The sequence below is a fragment of the Glandiceps talaboti genome, chromosome 21, assembly GCF_964340395.1.
Source record: "Glandiceps talaboti chromosome 21, keGlaTala1.1, whole genome shotgun sequence".
Taxonomy (NCBI): domain Eukaryota; kingdom Metazoa; phylum Hemichordata; class Enteropneusta; family Spengelidae; genus Glandiceps; species Glandiceps talaboti.
Window position 1 is genome coordinate 615001 of NC_135569.1, and position 16786 is coordinate 631786.

Here is a 16786-nt window from a genome sequence, read left to right on the forward strand (position 1 = left end):
GTGAGTGGTAGCTGATAGTGTGGCATGAATGTCATATCTTACAGACTAGTAGTATAGATGTGAGTGGTAGCTGATAGCATGGCATGAATGCCACATCGTACAGACTAGTAGTACAGATGTGAGTGGTAGCTGATAGTGTGGCATGAATGTCATATCTTACAGACTAGTAGTACAGATGTGAGTGATAGCTGATAGCATGGCATGAATGTCATATCTTACAGACTAGTAGTACAGACGTGAGTGGTAGCTGATAGTGTGGTATGAATGTCATATCTTACTGACTAGTAGTATAGACGTGAGTGGTAGCTGATAGTGTGGCATGAATGTCGTATCGTACAGACTATTTGTTCACTGACTTGTATCTCAAGATGAACCTTCCATGCTAGACTCTTTACGACAAGTTGCAGAAAGGTTTTACTGTTAATTATTACTCTCCATGCATTTATAGACCTATTTCTAATGAATCCCAGATAGGGCCAGACCGTCAAACAAGAGTGGAGATCAATGAAATAATTGATAAATTGACGTATTGTGTTAATCTTTTTGTGTTTGTCCAAATTGTAGTGTTCTTTGATGCCACTATAATTGATTTGTGTCATTATCTTCCGGTCAATAATCTAACTCAGGAACAATACCTTGGATTACCTGAAAGAAATGATACCAAAGGTGCCCTGTAATTTATACAGACCGAAGTTTACGTTTTCAAAATGTTAAAAAGTAGTTTTTTAGCACTGTGATTGAGTTGTACTAGTAATGTATGCATAAATGACTTTAAATTCAAAAACTGCACAGCTAGGTATTTGGTTGGATGTTTCAAAGGGTGTCTAGTTGAGGTATGATTTGGCTATGACTCAGAGTAGTTTTGTTTGAGCACCCCTAATTACAGTCTCTAAGGTACACTGTGCTGGGGTGCCCTCATACATTGTTCAAACTCGGTGGTGAGTGCTAGTGGATAGTCACTTACTATAGTAGACACAAACTAAAGCTATTGTTGTGCAATGAAATATATTACATGAGTGAACAAGGATAGCGATACCATTGTGTGAATCTAATCACCCTGCAATTAAGATAGTGTAACATTGGAAGACCTGAAACAATACACTGCAAGTTTATGAATGTTGTGATCATAGCACAGTACAATTAATACTCCTGGCACAGACCTATGTCGGCACAACAGCCTCATACAACTTCCTCAACTCCCTGGGGAGCTTACACTGCATAGCAGCATCTGTAGCATATAGGATTATTTATGTCTTACCAGGTCCCAAATTGCATAGCTGGGTTGACTGAAACACATTTGTATAGTTAAAAATCTTGCCCATTCAGAAACAATGACATCGACAAAGCTTGAATCTGTAAGATGCAGATTCAAAGCCAGCCATTCTGACTATTTGACCATCATGATTGGTACAATTTGATATCCTTCCATTAAAACTATGGTAACCCTCCATCCTAATTTCACAAAGAAGTTTATGTGACTGCATGTGTACATTGCCATTTTATTCACTACCTCCCAAAATTTGACTATGTCTCGTTCCACTCTTGCTTTCTGATTCCCAAACTTTATTGTCTGCATATGATTGATAGCAGTCCATGACAGTTAGTAGTTTCAATTGTAAGACCTTGCATAACAAGTGTTTTAAAAGCAAAATTACCATTTTATTACGCTTGAATGCCCACTAGACCTCCTTGTACTTGATCCGACAACTAAAAGGACCTTGTCTGTAGTCTGGGTTTTTGTACGTCTGTGCTCGGTCCAAGTAGAATGAATAGAGAGGAGTCAGTCAATGAGATTGAAAGTGTTGTATAGTTTGATGAGAAAGATAACATTATTACTCACAGCTAGCTGTAATCACTGTTTGATCCACTTGTTTATTCTAGTTGATAGCCGCTATCCCTTGCATCGAATCTCAAGACCAAAGAGATGAATTGATACCACAGTTAGCATCTAGACTACATTATACTCATGCACAAATCCTATACCCATTTCTTGGTTGATTTCTGCAATATCTTCTAAACTCTTGGATAAATATTTGAATTCAATATTATTTTACTTTAACAAAGCATTTGACAAAAACTGGTCACAAATTTCTTACTGTGTTTTAAATTAACTCATTGTGTCAGGTGATGTCAGTGGGATCACAGTGTGATTTGAATCAATGACAAGAGTGGAGCTGTGTGACATAAACATAGTCAGTGGACTATAGATCGGTTAATCACATAAGGAAAGATTTCATGATGGATTAGTGAGTTGAGTGGGATACAATGTGAAATTGTAATCTAATTTTGGGTTTGAAAACAAAACCACTAGCAAATGTCTAGGCGTTTGAGTGAGGGTTAACGAAGTTCAAATCCACCTGCATGTAGGTCTGGGCCATGTCAACATCTGCTCAGAGAAAATCTAAGGTAGCAATGACATGTTAGCCAAAGTCTAAGCATTTGTGGAATTGACATAGTCAAAACTGACCAGCGTGAAGGTTAAGGCCAGCCCAGAGAAGGTTCTAAGCTAGCAATGACAGGTCTAATGTCATGTCAGTGAAATACTTTGTCCATTGACCTCAGGTAGTGTACTTTGCTCATTGTAGACTCTCTCACAGTCCTTGGAGCTTCGCTTTACTAAAATTAAAGCTAAATGAATTATTTTGTATATACCGATACCAGATATATAACTGTACTCGAATATCGATCCTTGTACTGTGCGCCCTCATCGACCATGATAGGGATAACCATTTGTTGACGTGTGACTGCAACTCGGGACTTCGCGAAAACACAGAGCGTCGCAGTCACATGTCAATGAATAGTTATCTCTATGTGGTCGATGAGGGCGCACAGTACAAGGTTATTTGAGCACGGTCATGGAGTACGTGATGTAGATGGTATTGGTACATAAAAAATAATTCGTTTAGCTTTAATTTTACAGTAATGCGAAGCTCCAAAGGCTGCGAGAGAGTCTTTGCTCATTGTCGTTCTTGTTGTGTAAAGTGTTAAAAAGTAGAAAGTGTCTCTTCAGACTGTCAGTCACTGTGTCAGTTTTAAGTGTTTGAAGAGGAGAAAGGTCTAGACAGAACTATTCAATAATCATTGGTGAAATAATATGTTGACAGTTATACTTTATGTTACCCATGTTTGACCAAATTTTTTTGTTCTATACATTGGTTGTTCTATGTTCTGTACTTTGAGGTCACTGCATGTACTTGGCTTGTTAGTTGGCATTTGTATTGACTGTGCAGAGGTCAAGGTGTGCAATGTTTACAGAGTATAGTACTAGTAGAGTAGAAAAGGTCTCTCTCTAAACAAAGTTGTCCTTGCAATCACCCCACTACAGGGGTATGTAAAAAATGGTCTTGAAGTGCTGCCCTCCCTCCTATTGACACACTCCCTCCTGTACACTTCCACTGCAAATAATTGCAGGAGGAGGGAGCAAGCCAGGCATACATCACTTTTCAGGGTCTGAGCCTTCATTTATGAGATTGATCCCTAATGGGAGAAGGGGGCAAGTGGGGAGGGGTAACTTTTTGCTCTGGTTTGTCCCTTTTGTTTGTTTGTTTTGTTTGTTTTCTGTGTACGTAATCTTGCAACAGGTTCCATTGGGAGAACAGTGCTAATGCACTGAAATGGTGTCTGTATAAGAAAGATTAATAAATGAAAATAAAAAACACTTGGTGTTGTAAGTACACGTATTGGTTATCTTGTTTTCTATGGTGTAATTTGCTTTCCGTGAATTAGAATTAAATGCATCATAAACAAAAATAACAATCACTCAATTTCTTGGTCGACATCATGATTTCTCTATACACTACACAAACATAAATTACATTGTATGTCAAAATATATCAACAATCTTGTTTTATTTCTACTGCCTGGCAGAGGGATCAAATGCTAACAGATATCAACAATTGCTACTACTTTAAAATGTGCAAGAAAACCTCATAACTTCTGGAGAACAGTTGAGAAACACATCTATAGATTTATGTGTGTTGTCATGGATACACAGCTTAAAACTAGATTAAGTGAGTATTTCAGTTGGTAATCCTAATCCTAAATATAGAGTTAGATGTATTGGGATAATGTGTGTCATAAAACAAGCCAGTGTACTAGAATTAAGACCACCCATGTCCCAATTTCTTCAAAATTTATGAGTGTCATGTTGATTATCATATTATAAAGACCTTGAACATGAAAATGCATACACTGTAAATATCCTAAAGTGTTCATTTTATACTCTACCCCACCCTTTATTCTAAATAGCATCAAGTAGAAAAATAATACATTTATTGCCCTAACTATAACCACATCAATTAATAACAACCCTAAACCTAAGTTAGCAACTTTTTGCTACGTTCCCTTTCTTTTCTGACTATAATAATGACAAAACTAAAAGCTGGGGGTACAAAAAGGAACTCTTACCAAATAAACCTGTGTATACTATTATCATGACAGAAGGCAAAATTACAGGAAAGAATTTCAAGTCACATGTCGTATTATGATAACCTAAGAATTCTGATGTGTAGTTTATCAGTGTGTGTGATGGCTTAGTGTATAATTTGTGAAGTACTTGATGAAGTTTAACCCTATACTGTCAAGTATTCTCTATTAACCCTGATGTAGTTGTCACTTTTATGGCATTTAGCAGACTACTAACATGACTGACAAAGTTTAACCCCACACTGCCTTGTTAACCCTAGCAGTCATTTTCATGGCATTTAGCAGACTACTAACATGACTGACAAAGTTTAACCCCACACTGCCTTGTTAACCCTAACAGTCATTTTCATGGCATTTAGCAGACGACTAACATGACTGACAAAGTTTAACCCCACACTGCCTTGTTAACCCTAACAGTCATTTTCATGGCATTTAGCAGACGACTAACATGACTGACAAAGTTTAACCCCACACTGCCTTGTTAACCCTAACAGTCATTTTCATGGCATTTAGCAGACTACTAACATGACTGACAAAGTTTAACCCCACACTGCCTTGTTAACCCTAACAGTCATTTTCATGGCATTTAGCAGACGACTAACATGACTGACAAAGTTTAACCCCACACTGCCTTGTTAACCCTAACAGTCATTTTCATGGCATTTAGCAGACGACTAACATGACTGACAAAGTTTAACCCCACACTGCCTTGTTAACCCTAACAGTCATTTTCATGGCATTTAGCAGACGACTAACATGACTGACAAAGTTTAACCCCACACTGCCTTGTTAACCCTAACAGTCATTTTTATGGCATTTAGCAGACTACTAACATGACTGACAAAGTTTAACCCCACACTGCCTTGTTAACCCTAACAGTCATTTTCATGGCATTATACCAGATGACATAATATGAGTTATGACTGACAAACAATGACAAAGTTTAATCCCACACTGCCTAATGTTAACCCTAAGGTAAATGTAATCGTCACTTTTATTGACTAATGTTATCGTCACTTTTATTGACTAATGTAATCGTCACTTTTATTGACTAATGTAGCCGTCACTTTTATTGACTAATGTAGTCGTCACTTTTATTGACTAATGTAGTCGTCACATTTATTGACTAATGTAATCCGTCACTTTTAGTGCATTTGACTTTCCTAGATTGATTCTATTTTTTTTTACCAAACAACAAATTTACTTGTAATTATTCATCTACCAATTGACTCTAAGGACAGGTCATGTACCCCTACCAACTCACAATCTAAATAGTCCATAGTTTACAGATCTCACAAAGCAAGTTGAGATTCCATTTATTTTACTGATATGTTTGCCAGAACTTAATTGACTTTGGTTGCACTGATAAGAACTGTAAGTCGTCACATCAAAGAAATTACTGAAGAAAGTCTGTTGAACTTTCACTTTAATGTGTTTCAGTTTTTCTTTGTAGTGCCGTAATAGGATTGCATTTCTCATATCAAACAAAATACTACTCTGGCAAACAAGGTCTCAGTTTGCTAAGATAGACACAAAATACTACTCTGGCAATCGAGGTCTCAGTTTACTAAGATAGATACAAACTACTACTCTGGCAATCGAGGTCTCAGTTTACTGAGATAGACACAAACTACTACTCTGGCAAACAAGGTCTCAGTTTACTAAGATAGACACAAACTACTACTCTGGCAAACAAGGTCTCAGTTTACTAAGATAGACACAAACTACTACTCTGGCAAACAAGGTCTCAGTTTACTGAGATAGACTACTACTCTGGCAAACACGGTCTCAGTTTTACTAAGATAGATACAAACTACTACTCTGGCAATCGAGGTCTCAGTTTACTGAGATGGACACAAACTACTACTCTGGCAAACAAGGTCTCAGTTTTACTAAGATATACACAAACTACTACTCTGGCAAACAAGGTCTCAGTTTTACTAAGATATACACAAACTACTACTCTGGCAATCGAGGTCTCAGTTTACTAAGATAGACACAAACTACTACTCTGGCAAACAAGGTCTCAGTTTTACTAAGATATACACAAACTACTACTCTGGCAATCAAGGTCTCAGTTTACTAAGATATACACAAACTACTACTCTGGCAAACAAGGTCTCAGTTTACTGAGATAGACTACTACTCTGGCAAACAAGGTCTCAGTTTACTGAGATAGACTACTACTCTGGTAATCAAGGTCTCAGTTTACTAAGATAGATACAAACTACTACTCTGGCAATCAAGGTCTCAGTTTTACTAAGATATACACAAACTACTGCTCTGGCAAACAAGGTCTCAGTTTACTAAGATAGACACAAACTACTACTCTGGCAAACAAGGTCTCAGTTTACTAAGATAGACACAAACTACTCTGGCAAACACGGTCTCAGTTTACTAAGAATAGACACAAACTACTACTCTGGCAATCAAGGTCTCAGTTTACTAAGATATACACAAACTACTACTCTGGCAAACAAGGTCTCAGTTTACTAAGAATAGACACAAACTACTACTCTGGCAATCAAGGTCTCAGTTTACTAAGATATACACAAACTACTACTCTGGCAAACAAGGTCTCAGTTTACTAAGAATAGACACAAACTACTACTCTGGCAATCAAGGTCTCAGTTTACTAAGATATACACAAACTACTACTCTGGCAAACAAGGTCTCAGTTTACTAAGATATACACAAACTACTACTCTGGCAAACACGGTCTCAGTTTACTAAGATAGACACAAACTACTACTCTGGCAATCAAGGTCTCAGTTTACTAAGATATACACAAACTACTACTCTGGCAAACAAGGTCTCAGTTTACTAAGATAGACACAAACAAACTATTGTTGTGACCTGTTGATATAAGCTATTGAATGGCCGTTGGTTTAAGTATTGTTTTGGGTCTTCCAATGTTTACACTATCTTGATCACAGGTGATTAGAATTGAACAGTAGAAGAACTACTATCACCCACTTGCATAATCCACCACATCAAACAATAATAGTTTTAGTGTGTGTCTAAAACCGAGACCTCAATTGCCAGAGTAGTAATTATACTGATAGCAACTACCAGTGATTCCGCTAAACCAATTAAGAAATGACTCAAGGAATCCTGCTGACACACACTTGACATGTAATATATATAAGTGTCTTTTATTTACTGCACAGCATGCAGTGGTTTAGCCGACATACAATCCAGTTATTTGGGGTTATTGGTTCTCAACTCTTTTCCCTGATATTTTGCCAGCAATCGTTTATTCAAACCTAAAACACAGGGAGCAGCGAGCATGTAACTGATTGATCGATCGATCGATCGGTTGATGTATTGATTGATTGATTTATTATTTGGTTGAATGATTGATTGATTGATTGATCAATTTTTGTGGTGCAATATAACTTACTTTGTGTGTGATATTGATCAATTGACTCATTGAGTTTTAAAACTATTTCTTTTTCTTTCCCTGGTTACTTTGCTCTCAGCTGTTGATCTCACACCACTAAAAGTCTGAGGCTGTATGTAATTCTCTCCTTGCTTTATTGACTAAATAAATGACGCCTTGTCCATTCTTCTAATCTTATCTTAATTAAAACACACCTTATCTTAAAACTGGCAGGAGATCACTTACATTAACAGTTTGCTTTATCTCTCATCTGCTGGGAGATTATCACACTGGACAAACACTCGATCATGCATAAACTAGTCTTCCTTACTAGTTTATGCATGATCGAGTGTTTGTCCAGTGTGATAATCTCCCAGCAGATGAGAGATAAAGCAAACTGTTAATGTAAGTGATCTCCTGCCAGTTTTAAGATAAGGTGTGTTTTAATTAAGATAAGATTAGAAGAATGGACAAGGCGTCTTTATTTAGTCAATAAAGCAAGGAGAGAATTACATACAGCCTCAGACTTTTAGTGGTGTGAGATCAACAGCTGAGAGCAAAGTAACCAGGGAAAGAAAAAGAAATAGTTTTAAAACTCAATGAGTCAATTGATCAATATCACACACAAAGTAAGTTATATTGCACCACAAAAATTGATCAATCAATCAATCAATCATTCAACCAAATAATAAATCAATCAATCAATACATCAACCGATCGATCGATCGATCAATCAGTTACATGCTCGCTGCTCCCTGTGCCTAAAATAACATTATGACTTTCCTCAGCAATGTTGAATATAGTAATTATTATGTTGATATTGTACAACTAAACCCTTCAAGTTGCTTCTAATCACATCAGCAGGAAAAATTTTAAACTCCAGTAAGATTTTGTGCCTTCTTCCTTGCTGAACAACATTCATTGAAGTAAATGGCCACTAGTGAATTGCCTGGTGTGGTAGGAAAAAGGTACCCCACCCCACACTACTGAATTCTAGGCCAGCAGTGGTTAACCTGAGTATAGCCCATTGTCAGTCAGATAGCTAAGTGTCTTGGCAAACTGGACCATATCTTGTATATGTATCAAAGAAACGTACAGAGCAGATAATGACTGCAGCTGTTTTTGTTAGCCATCAAAGATTTTATTCAAGAAAGTCTGGTGAATGTTTGTATATATGAGGTAGTTTATGGTTGACCAGACTATTTCCAATATCAAACAAAATTATTGCCGGGATAACAACAGCAAGTAATTGCGATAACCATTGATGAAATTATTCAAGACACTGAGTATATTGTATGTAGTTTATGTCTGAAAGTCTCTCTTTACTGGAGTGGTTGCACCAGACAGTATCAAATAAAATGATTGTACTGATAATGACATCATTGCACTAACCATTTACCGGGTATATGAAATTATTGAAAGCCTGCAGAACATCCACTGTGTGTTTATGGGTATTTCTTCACAGTGGATGACTGGCCCATTTCCCATTACATTAGCATACAAACACTTAAAGTTAAAGGCCAGTGTATGTATTGTATTGAAGTGTACAGTTACGTGTGTAGAGTGTATTTGTGACTATCATTTCACTTCCAATTAATTCATTTGTGATGTTATTTGACTATTACATGTCACGTCATACAGCAAATATTGAGTCATACCATGTGGAGGTGATACCATAATGTTTTCCACAGTGCTTCACTGACATTCCTCCATGTCATTGCATGTCAAGTGTTAACAGCCAGTAGGAGTCATTTAAAGGCCAGGGTTTCAATCCCAGGTTCTCAGAATTAGTGTTGTCTGTTGTATCAGTGGAGCCATGATGAGTATTGTGCTGTTCTGGCCAACTTTGCCCGATAACTAGTATCTACACTTTGATTTTAATCCGAAGCTGAGCTGGGCCTTTAACAGAGAATACTTACATTAAATTAATATGAGCACGGATAGATTAAATACATTAAATGAAAATATGTACAAATAGACAGGCAGGGAGACAGACAGGGAGACAGACAGGCAGACAGACAGACAGACAGACAGACAGACATGCACAGGCAGACAGACAGACATGCAGACAAACATACATCGTTTGAGACTGATTTTGCGTTTACTCAATGAGTAAAGTGTATTTAACTGTTTTAAGAATGAAAGTTGAGTTACCAATTGACTGATTGTGTTTTTCATGAGATCTTGACAACCAAATTACTATGTTACGTAATGTACCAACAGTTCATAATTTATGCATTCATTCTTATAATAATTATATTATGTTTCTTGCATGTGATTTTTACTAGAATGTTTTGGTTAGATGAATTTCTGAGATATCCAGCTGTTGTGAACTTTGACCTGATAGTTGAAAATAACAAACGGTACATGATATATATGTCTAAGATGATCTATATTATAGTATTAATGTCAAACACAAAGTACTTGCTAACTGCTTATAAATACCCTTAGAATCCTCTGTCAAATCAAAATATTTGTTTTACCTATCTGTAACAGTTGATTGAGTTCAGAATCAGTTTATATAAACACTTAGTTACTGAGTGTGTGTCGCCTTAAAGGCATGTTGCCATGGTAACTGTCAGAATCTATCTGCAGGGGTACCTTATTAGAGTTCTTGTGAACATGTGAAGGTCATAGAATATTGTCAACTGGGTGGATGATTGGCCAGTGTAACCGAGTCACAGATCCAGGCTGGATCTTTGACTGAGCAACGCTCACAGATAATGAGTAAGTCTAGTAGAGTAGACTATAGCAGAGTAGAGCAGAGTAGAGTAGAGTAGAGTAGAGTAGAGCAGAGCAGAGCAGAGCAGAGCAGAGCAGATTAGACTAGAGCAGAGCAGAGCAAAGTAGAGTAGAGCAGAGCAGAGCAGAGCAGAGTAGAGTAGAGTAGAGCAGAGCAGTGAGTGCAGCAGAGTAGAATACAATAGAGTACAGTACTATACAGTACAATAAAGAACAGTACAATACAGTAGAGTGCAGTGCATTACAGTAGAGTAGAGTAGAGTAGAGTAGAGTAGAGTAGAGTCAACGATCCAACAAGTTGACCAGCTAAGAATGCTGGTAATAGAGTCTGGAAAATCTTGGTAATTAGACTGTCTTTAGTTTGTGTATAAGAAATCTTTATTGTCTCTAATGATGTAGTTGCCATACAAATACAAATACAATGTAGTAGTCTAGTGGTATTCTTCATTGGATCTTTCTTTACATTTGATACAATGTACATTGGTATTCAGATCAACAAAGTAGACAAGTGTATGAAACTGACATTATTTTTTTCATATATAACTTGTCTTCCCCTTTATTAAAGTACCACATTAGCTGAGTCTATAAGTTAGTTGACCCAAGTGAAATATTACTTAAACAAAACCATAACTAAAGTAGTCTTAGTTTAATGTTAATGATGCTATATGTGCTCAATGACACTGCAATCATATTCTGGCATTGCTAGCACACTTGATAGCATAATAGCGGTTTCCATGATAATTTATTTTATAAATAATTATGATAAATTATGTTATTGAATCATTAATTTAGTATTCCTAAATATCAGGTTAGAGTTCTGTCAATTAAAAGTAATGATTAAATAATTGGAATGCATTAGATATGTTTTCATCTGTAGCAGAAATGAACCCCCCCCCCCCCACCACCACCAACAACAATGTAAAATCTTAGCTTTTAAATCACATTTGGAAATACAATTTTCACCACTGAGGGCAGTAGACAATCCTAGCCTCGGTTCACAAGATGCAGGTATGACAGCAACATCAATTTAACATTGTGTAAACTATTGCTACTGGGCTGCAATGCAATCTGATATGAAGTAGCTTACAAGCTGTGCTTGTATCTGTTTTACATCTGTGGGCGATATTGAAACTAGAGATGTTAACTCAAGCTAGAGTCTGAACACTTCAAAGTTAGTTGTCATGTTATTATTTCTTAAACAAAATAAAGCATATTGAAAGTTAGAAACGGTATCAATTTCCTGTTGATAATCAAGGGAAATGATTTCCTGTTTCTGATATATACAAGTGTGAATAATACAAACAATTCAAAGTCAAGTTCCTTTTGATAAGATGATAATTAGCAGTCTTGTACATTTCCTAATTGATAGGCAGACAGACAGGTGGGCAGACAGACTGATGACTCATGTTGCTTTTTTAACAGGTCCACACATGCATCAAATCTTTCGATAGAAATTGTCGCCTGGATTTTATTTTTAGTACAGGCATTTAAAGAAATCTATTTTTGTTTCTTGGTGAAATACGAAAAACAGCCCCATTCAGTTGTACAGAGTTGAACCCCTCTTGCTATGACAGTATATGTACAGATATATAGAGACAGCCAGCCAGAGGGAGAGAAAGGGGGGGGGGAGGGAGGGAGGGAGGGAGGGAAGGAGGGGGAGAGGGAGGGGAGGAAGGAGAGAAAGAGAGACAGACAAAACAGACAGACAGACAGACAGACAGACAGAAAGGCAGACAGACAGACAGAGACAGAGAGACAGAGACAGGCAGGCACCCAGAGACAGAAAGACACAGGCACACTTTAATAGACTACATTGTAAATCAAGAATGTGAGTGAGCGAGTGAGGGAGAGGGAGAGACATTTGTTGTAAATGTATTTGGTATAAACTTGATATATTCACATATAGTCGTCTGGCATATGCTGGCAGTTTTAGCTGTATCATATAAAAAAGATCTTAGATAAAAACACCCAATTGAATATTGGTTTCAACCCAAGAGGATCTGAGTTGATGTAAACACTATGTGATGATTTTGCAACATGGAGTTCTAATTTTAATTGAAATCTATATCAGATGTCCATAGTCGGCATGTACACTAGTAATTTATCTGTAGTCTGTTTGTCTCAGTATCTCACAGGCTTGGAATACCATTCACTTTCAATAGTCTAGTCTGTTACAAGTGATAACATGATTGTGCTGTTGATCGGGTTTGTAACAATGGGTGGCCGAGACCTAGCGAATGTAGCAAGATATAGACAGATATAGATGGATGTAAACCCTTGAAGTCTTGATACTAATGCCCCAGTTTAATACTGGAAAATACTCGAATGATATTTTCCAAAACTTTTGTTCATATTTTAATTCAAATTTCGGTTTGCTCATTCTCAATTCAGTCTAACTTTAATAATGGCATTATTAACAACATACCTTAGCAGATGTGGAAAAGCATACATAAATGAAATACACACATTTTGTAAATACAAATCCTTTAGGAGTATGCTGGGGACTGTTTATATCTGAAAATAAAATTTAATAAACTTGGAGTGGGAATCATTGATTCAGTAAGTAGAGACTGACTGCACTGCTCATCAACTGATCTGTAAATGTATTTTTGTTCTCATTCAATAACATTCTACAACTGCTGACATCAGGCCATGGACAAATGGAAACTGTTACAAACAGGGAAAGTAAACAATGAATTGGATTAATAACACTTGGAACAGTATGTTGGAACAGCAGAGACTTGTATTACATTTCATGGTTTGATAAGAACAGTTTTATGGCCTCTTCATCATTCATGTGTACATGTACATGAAATGCCAGGGGAACGTCTAATTTGTTTGTGAATGTGAACTATTATGTAAAGAGACCATACAACTGTTCTTATCATCAAATGATGAAATGTAATATGCACTGTTATTAATCCAATTCAGTTGTTTACTTTCCCTGTTTGTAACAGGTTCTGTTCATCCACAGTCTGATGTCGGCAGTTGTAGCAGAATCATGGGTTCAGCCAGGAGACAGACAACTTAAATAAAATAGTTCGTTCGCAAGTCAGTCATGTAGAAGTCACTGGCCTGCAAACCCTTTTGTGAAAACAATTCTAGTGAGAGAGAATGAGTCTGTATGAACATACCAATGTCATAGAGAAAAAAAAATTCTTCCAGAACAAAATAGGCAACCACTTGTATAGAGATTTACAAACAATCTTCTATTTCTCCTTTGTAATTTCACTACAGTGAGCTAATTTGTTTGCGATATTTCAGAACTATTCAATGTTAGTCTCAGCTTAATTGAACTGCTTGTTGCCGAATTCCAAAACTAAAACACATCGGCGATTATTTCAATGACCGACGCGAACAGTATGCATGGAATGGACGTAGAAATGCTGGAAAAAATTCTTTCTCAGATTTGAAATTTTGGGTATCATGTTTTTAGTGGTTGACAGGGCAGGTGCTTAAGGAGCATTCATAATATAGTCGTTGGCTTGTATAGTCAATATAGACAGACTTGACATTTAGTGGGTATTACATGACTGTGTGTTCTTTTGAAAGTAGGGGAAGCTATTGCAGATAGTTCAACCATGTTCTTGATATTGATGTTGTAGTAATATCTTCACTTTAGATTTCTGACTTGTTTTTATATTAAAGTGAAGTTTTTCTAGAAACAATGCAGCTATAGCTACACTTTCAGTTATGATGCTACTTCTGTGATGCAGATTTGTAGGAGCTGTTGTTGTGATTTCTCATACCTAGTGTACAATGTCAGTGTCCTGTATTTAAAGGCCCAAGTTGGGTTATGAATAAAGGTGAATGCCATTATACGTTTTAAGGAGTAACTTCTGCTATGTATTTCAAATCAAGGTACTGCATTATTTTTGCTAAGGTTTGGTAACACCAGTAAAAGAAAGGGGGAAATTGGTAAAAGTTGCATAGTGTCCTATACAATCTACCATAATTTTGTTTGGCAACCCTGGTAAAATTACTGGGGAACCCCAATAGATTTTACTTGCTTATTCTGTGTATTCTAGTTAGTGAAACATACTTTCATCATTTGCAGTTGACTGAACTTGAACCTGGTACCAACCAAGATATTACAACCCATAACACCAAAGTAAAGCATTTTCTGTATGTATCACAATTGATTATAACATCCATATCAAGTGTAAAGGAATACTGTTTCATTTGCTAATTGACCACATTAGAAAGGCCACATGCTAGGCTTGTAAATAAACCAATTGAAACAGTATACTTTTACACTTGATATGAATGCTATAAATGAGTGTAGCACATAGAGAAAGTGCTTTACTTCAGTGTAACTTGTTGTATTAACGGTCCAATGATTTTATTATATGTACTAAAAATATCAAGGAAATCCCTACTATGCAGGCAACTGTTCTAACAATGCCAGAAGACAATTGTACTGTTATAGAAGGCATCCATCAACATTAACATTAGGCTAAAATAGTTTAATTGAGATTATTTTAGTATTTTCACCACAACAAAAAGCTTAAAAACTCATTTTGTGGCACATTAAAATTTGGTGAGAAAAACATTTGTCCAACAAGCTATAGAAAAAACCTACATGACAACACCCCTTTACTGTAACATCACTCGTACTTTGCATAGCTGAGCAAAGAAAAACATTTGCTATAGAAAAAAACACATGACAGAGACAACACCCCTTTACTGTAACATCACTCATACTTTGCTTGGCTGAGCAAAGAAAAACAATTGTCCAGCAAGTGATAGAAAAAACCACATGACAACACACACCTTTATGTCAGTTGTACTTTTCGTTAACTGAACAAAGAAAAAAATGTTTGGGCAAAATATGATTATGATATACCAGCATAATTTATGATGAAATCATAAAATGACTGTTGAATTTGAGTAATTTGACTCCTGTGTTGAGCACTAGTATATAACTAATGATGTAGATACATGTCACTATGTACAACTACCATGCTAAAAATTGTGTATTTTTTGTTTGAACACATCACCTTGTCTTGTATGGTTTATATAGAGAGTATAATGCAGATATTGGTTTACAAAGACATAGTATTCAGAGGTAAAGGCTGTGCATGTTCCAGATGTAGACTTATGTACATTCCAGTTTATAGATCTTAGATTCTAAAAGTTTCTATCTTATAATGTCTTTACAGGGAAAAGAAGACAAACATGTGCGGGAAAATGAGAAAGAGAAAGAGAGTAAAGTAGTTGAGGATGATGACTGGGGTTTCTTTACTGATCCAGATATGATGAACACCTTCGATGATGAAGATTATCAAAATCAAGAGGTCGGCTCTGGAGACTTTGAAGGAAGTGGAATTATCTTTGAACCAGGTCAAACATGTAAGTTGATGTGTAGGGGTCATAGTTCATGCAGAGGTCACATGTGTAAGAGGTCATTCAAAGGTCAACGGCAATGATTCCTTTTGGAGGTATACATTAAATAGATCGTATGATTGCCTTATCAACTTCAAGGTGGTTTGGCAAATTCTTAAACAGTATTAGTGAATCAAGAGAAAAGGCAGTTATTAAAATTCAAAATCTAACATGGCCTTGGATCATTTTGATCAAAAAATTAGCACAGCACTGAAGCAAATGCAAACCCAGTTAAGCAAAATTCATTGTGATATTGGAAATTTGCCAATATGAAATCTAAAAACAACTATTGGTCAATTAATTAACTGTTTATAGTATTAAGTTTGACAGTCCAGCTGTTAAAAAAACTCTACTTAATGACTACAGATAGAACAAATTATTGAATTAACTCTAGAGGAATGTAGAGCCGTGTGTTATAGTAAATGAAACTGGTACTACCAGGGTATGTAGAGCCTTCCCCCCCCCCCCCCCCCCATAGTAGTAACTGAAACTGGTACTACGCAGGGTATATGATATTTGTTCATTGACATATCTGTACATGTTTTCATGCCATTGCATTGTATTGTAGCACTGTAGTCTTAAGCCACAGCTCCCCTATTCCACAACACCCCTAGCCATCCGCCCATATTATGTTTTAGTCAAACATCCAGTTTTTGCCAAGTATTTCCCATGACCTCTTTATATTCAAATGTTTGCTAAGTCCAAACCAAAAGTTTTACTAGTCAGAGGAAAAGTTTTACAAGGCCTGTAATTATCTCTACTGACTCCCATGATGCAATAGTCTGTAGCAAAGACACCCTATAAAGGCACAGGATCGCAAGTAATTGTAGGTGATGTAAAATTATGACTCTC

The 16786-nt window shown here is 36.5% G+C and overlaps 1 protein-coding gene across 3 annotated transcripts in view; it reads left to right on the forward strand.

Annotated features, from left to right (window-relative positions):
* The window catches only part of LOC144451584 (basement membrane-specific heparan sulfate proteoglycan core protein-like), a 140007-nt gene that overhangs the window by 29022 nt on the left and 94199 nt on the right, over nt 1-16786 (forward strand). For all 3 annotated transcript variants that reach the window (XR_013482300.1, XM_078142471.1, XM_078142472.1), the window contains exon 2: nt 15712-15901. Coding sequence is in view for 2 of the 3 variants with exons in the window: in XM_078142471.1 (XP_077998597.1) it covers nt 15712-15901 (190 nt within the window). In the remaining variant the exon portion in view is untranslated. The remainder of the gene's footprint in view (nt 1-15711; nt 15902-16786) is intronic.